The sequence below is a fragment of the Cucurbita maxima genome, unplaced genomic scaffold (assembly GCF_002738345.1).
Source record: "Cucurbita maxima cultivar Rimu unplaced genomic scaffold, Cmax_1.0 Cma_Scf00019, whole genome shotgun sequence".
NCBI classification, from domain to species: Eukaryota; Viridiplantae; Streptophyta; class Magnoliopsida; order Cucurbitales; family Cucurbitaceae; genus Cucurbita; species Cucurbita maxima.
This window is the reverse complement of record NW_019272035.1, coordinates 2,974,738-2,983,800: the sequence shown is the minus strand read 5'-3', so window position 1 is coordinate 2,983,800 and position 9,063 is coordinate 2,974,738. Positions and strand designations below refer to the sequence as shown.

Below are 9,063 nucleotides of genomic sequence, written 5' to 3'. Positions count from 1 at the left end.
AAAAAAAAAAAAAAAAAAAAAAAAAAAAAAAAAAAAAAAAAAAAAAAAAAAAAACGATTAAAAGTGAAGCCTTTGACTAAAGTGAGAGGAAGCAACAACCAAATGAAAACATAACGTCTTGAACGATATTATATCATCCTGAAGTGTTCAAAAATACCTTTGCAGTCATATCAAATGATGCAGTTACCAAGAAGTATCCCTCTTGAGGCTCATATTTCACCTGTGAAATAAGGTTTGAGTGTGCAGGTATTATATAAAGAGATTTTTTCTTCCTTAAATCCCATATCCGACAGGTGTTATCTTCACCACCAGTAGCTAAATGATAACCATTGGGTGAAAAATTAACTCCAAGGACCTGATGAAAGGAAGGTATCAGTCAGGAACAAACAAGTGAAATTTATTAAAAATAAATGTACAATGCCAATGTAAGAAAGGAAAGAGATTTACTGGCTTGACGTGGCCTTCTAAGGCAAGAACACTTCTGCCAGTTCGAAGGTCCCAAACACGAGCAAGTGCATCAAGTCCACAAGATGATACTAAAGATCCATCATGGTGGAAGTCTATGCCATAAACACTTCTACTATGACCTTCTTGAAGAAGCAACTCCACACCAGTTTCAATGTCCCATAATCTCCACGTCTTGTCAAAGCTAGTGGTGCCCAAGTACTTACCTGATGGGTGGAAGGCAATCCGTGCAAGGCGGTCCAGATGGCCCTCAAATGTTCTAAGGAGAGACCCTTCAGCAGACCACAACCTTGCAGTTCGGTCAGCAGAGGCAGTTGCTAAACACTCATTCACTGGAGAAAATATTACATCAGTAACCCGCTCTGTGTGTCCCTTAAAGTTGGAAACCTTCCTTACTTGAGGCATGCTCCACATTTTCGCAACTCCACTTAATGAACTAAAGAAATTAAACAAGAAAAATACAAAAAGCATCATATAGACGAAAACTTTCAGCAGAAAAGTAAAACGAAAGCTAAATACAAAGCCTATCAAGTAATGGAGTGGAAAATGAAAAAACCTTCACTCATACGTTAAATTATGGTTAAGTAGGAAGATAACAGTTCATCTATAGCCACAATCATCTTTTCTATTTCCTTTTTATTTTTCCTTCTATTTCTTTGTTCATCTATCAGTAGGTAAAATGGGGGTTATATTGAAGAGAAGAAACTGGTATTAGTTAGTAACTGCAAATATATGAAGGTTACCTAGTGGCAAGGAATTTTCCATCAGACGAGAAAGAGCAACCAGAAAGTGGTCGATCATCTCCTATCTCACTGCAGTCCAGAATCAAACTTTCAGCCTGCCTCAGAGCCCAATCCATTTCAGCTTCCACATCTTCATCTGGATCATCCCTTTTCCTCTTAGCACGCTCCAGACGTGAAGCTGCTCTTACGATCGAATATTTTGCAATATCAATTCTTGCATCCAAGAGAGCCTTGGGCCCCTCAGTATAAAAAGGATACTGAAGCACTTCTTCCTCAGCCTCCTCAGTTCCACCAGTAGCTGCAGCCTCCTCTTCTTCATGAACTTTCAACAGCTTCTCTAATTGCCCTTCAGCATCTAAACGTGCCATTATTGATCGCAACCTATCCCGCCTTTCCATTTCTCTTTCTCCAAAAAGAGTTATGGGTTCACCAAGACGACGAAGACGGGCTCGAACAGCCATGTCATTAGTAGGTACTGCTAGAGCAGAAGCACGGCGCTTCATCAGAAATTCCTGCATGGCTTTTTCCTGACGCTCTCTTACCTGTCTGCTCTCTTCTGATACCTCATATTCTGCAGTTGAACCTTGAGTGGCACGGGAAGGAGCCAATTCATCGTGTTCTGAGTCAGAGTCACTTGTTCTCATCTCCCCATTTTGTGCTACAGGGGGCCTGAAGAGGAGAGGTCGGCTCGGAAGAGGAGCCAATGGACGTGTAATTAGAGGAGGGGGGATGGGAGCAATGGAAGGCACAATTGAAGATGGAATAACTGTTGTAGCTGCAGGTTGCATTGGTTCTGCTGGATTATCAAGATCCTCATTTTCACCACCAGGAAGGATTTCAGGAGATTCCGCAGCAGTTGATGCAGGGTTTTGATCATCAACATCCATGATAGCTCGTAAATGAAACTTCTAAACAAAACAAGCTTATCCCAGATATTAAGCTCTTTTTTTCATTCTTTCTCTACAATCAAGCCCCTAAAAATTAGTTAATATAGCAAACGTGAGATATAAAGCCGATCATAAATAGTAAAACGTGAATTTCATCGTTAACTGAAAACCTCCAAAAGTAAAGGAATTTGAAAAATCAAACTAATCATGAAGAAAGTAGGAAATAATAGTTGAGACTGCACCGTCTTCGTAATAGATTATCGAACATGTATTTGAAGATATATACAAATCACTAAAATAGAAATAAAATCCCTTTTTCCTACTCTGAACACGACACTGCAATACACACTTTCTAGACTCCCATAGTTTTACTTACAAACACAAATTTCTCTTATCATGTTTGCAGTAACAACACGAGTAGGAAAAAAAGAATCATCACTGCTACGGCACTAGAATAGGCCAATCAAGAGAGTGAAATGAAATAGCTAAAGTTAACAGAGAAAGAGAATGAGAAATGGAGGGAGATTCGGATCTAACAAAGGATGTGTACCGTCAGAACAGCATTCCCAGCCGCCGGAGATGGTGCAGTCTTGCCCTCGTCAACAGGTGAACTTTCAGTCCGATTTGGGACGACGGGAATGTAAGACGGACACCAGTAACAAATTGAGAGGAGGAGGGGGGAGCGAGAAGAGAGGGAAGGAAAAGAACGGTGACGGCAGCGGCGGCGCGGAGCTGCTGAAAGGGAGGAACCGGCGTGAAGAAAAGATGGAGCCCTCCACGAGAGAGCGAGGAAGATGAATAGGTTGGGGACTGGGCACACCTAGGTTTCCGCTCCTTTTTTTTCTTTTTTTATTTTTTAATTATTTTATTTGATAATTTGGGCTGAATTATTGGGCCATTATATGTTTTTAACTTAAATTATTAAAAAATAATTTAAAAGTTATTAATAAATTTTGATAACTTTAAATTATTTGTAGCATATGTTGGAATTGTATCATTTTCACATATTAATGAATCATTCCAAATAAGAAAAAATATCCAATATTATTCTATTAATTTATTAATTTAATTATTATTTTAAAATAAGAAAAAATGTATATTCTTTTATATATATATTATGCGTATAAGTGAAACGAATTTTAATAGTTATTTTTGAATTCTATAAATCAAAGAGGGAAAATTATGAAAATAATCTTAATAACTTCGATAAGCGAAAAATGATGTATAATGATGTATGATAATACTAGACTTTTAGAAGCAATTCATCTTTACGCAAAAAACATAATTTATGATATTACTAGACTTTTAGAAGCGATTTATCTTCTGTGAATGCATTCAACTCTTCGTTGTACTTGCACTCTTCAAGTGTACTGTTCCCCTTCTTCCTTACCATAGGTGAAATAACTCTGATGAGAAGAAAAAAAGAGGTCGGAGAAACACTACCACTAAGAACAATTGATAGAATACGCATGTCATTCCAGACATTCACTCGATATATTGCCCAATTTAGGAAAACAGAATTTGACTTTGCTTCAACTTAGTAAGAAGTGATTGTACCAACAGCGAACAATATGATATGTCAGTTTCCGCCATAACCAAACCACAAACCACTGGTCAATTTTTGACGTTGATCCCAAAACTATGGTGGTGTGATCTCTTCAGACGTTAACAACCTTGATGAAGGAAAAGACTTCCATTGAATTTTAAGAAAAAAAAAACCACCGTACAGTTCACATCGCCACCGAAATAACAGTGGCTGTTCGTGTCAATTATTTTCACAATCCCCCAAGACCTCCAACAGATGCAACTAATTGAAAATATTGCGGAAAAGGACCTACCAATGTTCCAGTTGGGGAAGGGAAAAATTGATAATATGAAAAATCAACTGTCTACGACGCTATTTAAAAGCTTATTACTCTCCCAGTAAACTCCAAGTAGGAACAACAGGTCTCCTAAGGCTTAAGAGCCAAGGCTAGACCAATCTTTACATTCTTTTCAATAGCCCGTGTGTCGACTTCTCCTGAAATGGTGAACAACGATTTTGGGCGCCATTCGTGCTGGATTAGGGCACTTGTCCTACCATAGTTGTTCACCCGAGCCTTCACTGATGTCAGGTGATCAAGAGCATGCTGTGTGCCTATTGTAAGAGTATTCTCGTTGCTCGAGAAGCTGTGGGACAGCTCGGCACCAACTGCCGTGTTGCTCAATGGGCTAACAAGGTGGTAATAGGAAGCAGTGACAGCATCACCTTTGTCATTCCTGTAAACCGTCAACACAAAATGCATATCATTTGTATGGTCCAGGTTATGACAGAAGGGCCCATAAGTTCTCTATTGGGAAGAACAATAACATTGTTCTGAAAGATTTCCAAATTTAGAGTTGATCATCTTTTCAATAGAGCCATAAATCTTCTGATAGAAAGAATCCTTTCTTGACAAATCTCTCGCTAAAAATTGATTTATCCGAGTAAAAGTGCTCCATTTTTGTTATAATATTTTGAGTGGAATGAATTCAACAGGATTAAAAAAAAAAAGAAGGAAAGAATTCAACAGGATTAAAAAAAAAGAAGGAAAAGGAAAGAGCTTGCTTTCTTACAAGGTAAGGGCCGCAATAAGATCAGAGTGAGTGTAACTCAAGCCAGCGTTCAATTTAGTGAGGTTTCCTGAAGCAGTGTCGAATGACAAATCCGTCCCAAGTGAGAGTTTGTCATTTCCAACAACGCCCGAGAAGTTAACAATGGGGCTGGCAGTCAGACCAATGCCAGTGCTTATTCCAGCATATTCATGTTGATATAGGAGTTCAACCTGAAAAGGTGATCATAAACCAGATGCTTGCAAGAATATCTGTGCCCATACTAGGGGTGCAAATTGTTTTATAAGTAATGTTGCACGATAGTTATACTTTAATCTACTTTAACATACAGGCTAATATATAGCATGCACATTAAAAAACGAAAGTAAAATAATGCATAAAAGTTATTAAATGTTCAAAATAGTTGAAAATATAAACCAATTTAACTATTTTCTTTCAACAAAATTATATAATAACAGGGAAAAAATGCTTGCAAGAAACTCGTTCCAATAAATTATCCATGAGAGACTCTATCCCCATGTACCCCCCAAGGAATTTCTCAAAAGATGGGAGTTGTGAAATCTCACGTCAGTTAGAAAGGGGAACGAAGTATTCCATATAAGTGTGTGGAAACCTATCCCTAGTAGAAACATTTAAAATCTTAAGGGAAAATCCGGAAGGAAAAGCCCAAAGGGGGCAATGTCTGCTAGCGGTGGACTTGGGCAGTTACCGGAGTTCTTTTTGGGGGTAAGGATGGGGTGGAGAAGCCATCCCTGTTTCTACCAATTATTAGCAGACTACAGAAGATCATCAATTTGTTTTGTCCCAGTAACATGACATAATTTGAGAAGTAAATTGATAACTACCTTTCCAGATCTCTGGTCAGGAACACGAAAGCTGAAAATTGTCTTCAATCCTGGAGCAGGTTCATCAATAGTAATAGTAGTGTGAACCTATATTAAAAGAAAAAATAACCTTTTAGCTATAAGGCTTCACATCAGCAGCTACACAAGCGTTTTTTTCTATAATACAATCCAAAGAAAACTATTTACATGCCGAACACTTATGAGCATTTCATTATACAAACTTATTCAGTGAAACTAACTATATTTTCATAACAAATGGAAACATTATCAAATGTTTATTCATTTATAACTTACATTGGAGTTGGTGTCAACTTTTACATCAGTTGTGATATTGTTGTTCTTTAGCTGAGTGCTTACATCTGCCAAAAATACCTCACCTTTCTTAACTCCAGTTGAACTGATAGCCTAAAAAGCGAATCAAAGATAAAGTTCAGGAATAATAGAAGAGAGACACAAAGATTAAAGATACGTGCCATACCGCATCATTTAAGGGTCAAAGAATCGAACATTTGTCTCATAACAAATGCATAAAAGTTGGCCATACATTACGTTGTAAAATTAGATTATGGCAATTACTATATACACTAGTATTTTACATATGAAAACAATAATAACTTTATGAATATCTAAACATAATGAAAAACTTAGAGAAATTAGAGCTTTGTAAGAGATTGTTTAGACAAATGGTAGTATTCAATATATCAAAAATTTTATGAGTGGCAAAAAAGGGGCTTTCCCTTGGGAGTGCATGTTAAAAAATTGTTGAATCTAAGAAACAAAGATTACAGAGAGATTAAAAACAAGATCGACATCGGGTCTGAAAATGACAATACTAGTGGAAATAAATTCTTGAATCTAAGAAACAAAGATTACAGCCTTCCGACCAACCTACCAAGAAGCGGATATTAATTACATAGAAAGAAGCGAGGTCAGTCGGTCCGTCTGTCAGAAAGTCGGTCAGCCAAACACAAGCGATACACAAAGCAATTACAGCATAAAGAATGAACAATAATTTGCGATTGCAATAAAGAACAAAGAAAAAGCAACAAAATCCGATTGTAAATCCAAAAAAAAAAAAAAAAAAAAAATTCAGAAACTCACAACTCCACCGGAAGTGTAAGTAGTGACGGTGAATTTATGGTCGCTCTGGTAATCCTTGTAGAGAAGATCTACGGAAAAAAAAAAAAAAAAAAAAAATCATTTCAACGAGAACTACATACAGAAAAAGAAGAGGAACAACAAAATGAAGAAGAAATGAAGCAACCTCTAGCTCTCTTGCCGATGTCGGAGTAGAGACCTGGACCTTTCCCCATAGCTTTTTCCGAGAAGACGAGATTGAAGAGCTTTGGTTGAGCGCAGAGGGAGAAATGAGGAAATCGTGGTGAAGCCTGGCCCTTGAATTTTGAGGAAATAAAAACAAAGAAAAAATGAACGCCCAAGGAAGAAGAAAGAGAGAGTTTATTTGGACCGTTGGATGTTGCATTCGGTGGAGACGCGGCTTGGTGGCCGTTGATTTCCGGTCTAATGAGTCCTTGAGAATCGGAACATTGGACACGCATATTCGTTGTTGCAGCAAACCCTTGTGGTTTGGACATTTTCTAAGCTAATATTATGGAATTAATTATTAGGGTATTTCCATTTATTAAATTCCTTTAATCTATGGTTTCTTGCTCTCATCGGAACAAGATCACGATTAGGATCGGGAAAGGCCCATTAGCTGCACCCATAAAGCTCGTAAACATAAAGGTCTATAACAGACTTCTCTCGATCGGGGTAGATTTACTATTAGAAAATTAACGAGAAGACCCCTAATAGCTCCTTGTACGATACAAATCATCTTAGCTAGTTCTAAAAATATTGAGTTGAGTTCACAATTAGGAGTTAGCTGACGAACCCCTAATCATCTCTGTATAACAACATAAATGTATCATACACGAATATATCATCAAAGTCGTAAAAATTGAGCATACAATATATTGACATACTTTTCATTAGTTTATATCAATTTATTCACATAATCCTCCTTAAAATATGCTCAAGCATACCATACACGTATTTCTTAAATTAAAATTCTAAAGTGCTACTTACGTGGTTTAGATGCTACTTTGCTTATTAGCTTGGGGTATGCAACGTGCTCTAAATTGTTCTAAACTTCTTGAATAAGTTCTATATTAAGTGAAAATATTAGTACCATCGAAATTAGATCATAAATCAAACAAAAATAGGTCAAACCTCTCGAAATTCGATTTGGTGAATCTAATCGTGTATGAAAAAAATTATGACAACAATTTAGGCTTCAAATGGTGCTTGATAACATTTCATCGTACATACGATGACCAATCTATTTCTAATGAAATGACACTGTTTTGCATTAACATATAATGACGATTTGAATTTTACTTGAACAATCTCGTTTAGTCATAGTCATCGTCGTAGGTTGTGTAAAATAACGTCATTTTTCGTTGACATACAAAGACAATCTATGTATTTTTCTGTGTTGTTTTCACGAGGTTCACGAAACGAGTAATCAATATATGATCTTATAAACACCGTGACTCTTCATCTTTTAGACATAAAATATAGTTTGATCTAAAAAGAGAGAAGGAAAAAACTTATACTGAATTATAGTTTACCATATATATCATATTTGATATTTAGTACACAACCCAATGGTCAAGAATACTTAATGTTCACAACTTAGCACATAGCATGTCGGTAAGGGGTTTTGCGAGGATTAATAGACTAATAATACTCATACTCTTATCGTAAACATAAACTAGGAACATACGAATCTTTAACACATTCACAATTAATATAATTTAAATAATGTCATTTACCTACATTTATCATTCTAGCACGTAATCACATGATCGACATGCGTTTTTTTATAACAAACTAAAATTTGTTTAGGACCTTCGATATGTTACTTATATTGCTTAACTCCTTTTGTCGCGTATCACATCAATTTATTGATATACAATTAACAACCGAAAGGAAAAATTGTTTAAATTAAAATATATATTCATTTTTTTGAAACATACGTATGACTCGAAAATTCGATCAATTTGAACTATCCAATCAAAACCAATCCGAATTCGATCAAGATTGAGTTGGGTTAATTTTTTTTTTTTTTTTTTTTGGTTGAGTTGAGTTGAATTTGAAAAACCGAAAAAATAGGATTACACCGGAACCCAAGCATACCATACTTTTTAGATTATTATAAATATTAAGAATATTTGACATTTATAACGGATGTAAGTGATGATTACGACCGGCTAATATTTGATATTAGTTATTAATGTAACATGACTGAACAACGTCCCCCACACAAATCTAAACAAAATCAAGGAATTTACTAATAATTTGAACTGGTAACGATCTTCTCGCCATCTTTTTCTATGAACTTTCTAATTTTGGGCATTAAAAATCTATTATTGGAAGCCCACAATGAGTATATAAACTCAACAATCCTTCCTCATAATCATCAAGGCAAAAACATTCGTGGCTGGCCTAGATCATCTGGTGATTTTG

At 36.1% G+C, this 9,063-nt stretch overlaps 2 protein-coding genes across 2 annotated transcripts in view; both read right to left on the bottom strand.

Annotated features, from left to right (window-relative positions):
* LOC111493950 (U4/U6 small nuclear ribonucleoprotein PRP4-like protein) overlaps nucleotides 1-2,932 on the bottom strand; it is a 5,384-nt gene extending 2,452 nt beyond the window's left edge. Inside the window, exons 1-4 of the mRNA XM_023143893.1 lie at nucleotides 2,646-2,932; nucleotides 1,209-2,182; nucleotides 448-901; nucleotides 158-355 (exon numbers count right to left, since the gene is read on the bottom strand). Of these exons, the coding sequence (XP_022999661.1) occupies nucleotides 158-355; nucleotides 448-901; nucleotides 1,209-2,095 (1,539 nt within the window). The 5' untranslated portion in view covers nucleotides 2,096-2,182; nucleotides 2,646-2,932. The remainder of the gene's footprint in view (nucleotides 1-157; nucleotides 356-447; nucleotides 902-1,208; nucleotides 2,183-2,645) is intronic.
* An 841-nt stretch (nucleotides 2,933-3,773) lies between these two features.
* Nucleotides 3,774-7,099, bottom strand: LOC111493988 (mitochondrial outer membrane protein porin of 36 kDa-like). The gene is made up of 6 exons (XM_023143961.1): nucleotides 6,797-7,099; nucleotides 6,634-6,701; nucleotides 5,827-5,937; nucleotides 5,533-5,619; nucleotides 4,691-4,899; nucleotides 3,774-4,354 (listed from the first exon to the last, which is right to left on the bottom strand). Exons 1-6 carry the CDS (start codon nucleotides 7,089-7,091, stop codon nucleotides 4,048-4,050), a joined length of 1,077 nt encoding a protein of 358 aa, XP_022999729.1. The 5' UTR covers nucleotides 7,092-7,099; the 3' UTR covers nucleotides 3,774-4,047.
* Nucleotides 7,100-9,063: the final 1,964 nt, after the last annotated feature.

Excerpts from the sequence above, each read along its gene's own strand:
- LOC111493988 (XM_023143961.1), bottom strand. The coding sequence starts at position 7,091 with ATGCGTGTCCAATGTTCCGATTCTCAAGGACTCATTAGACCGGAAATC. Across the intron at positions 5,938-6,633 it reads CTTACACTTCCGGTGGAGTT|GCTATCAGTTCAACTGGAGT; the intron begins GTGAGTTTCTGA and ends TTCGCTTTTTAG. Across the intron at positions 4,355-4,690 it reads CTTATTGCGGCCCTTACCTT|GAATGACAAAGGTGATGCTG; the intron begins GTAAGAAAGCAA and ends GACGGTTTACAG.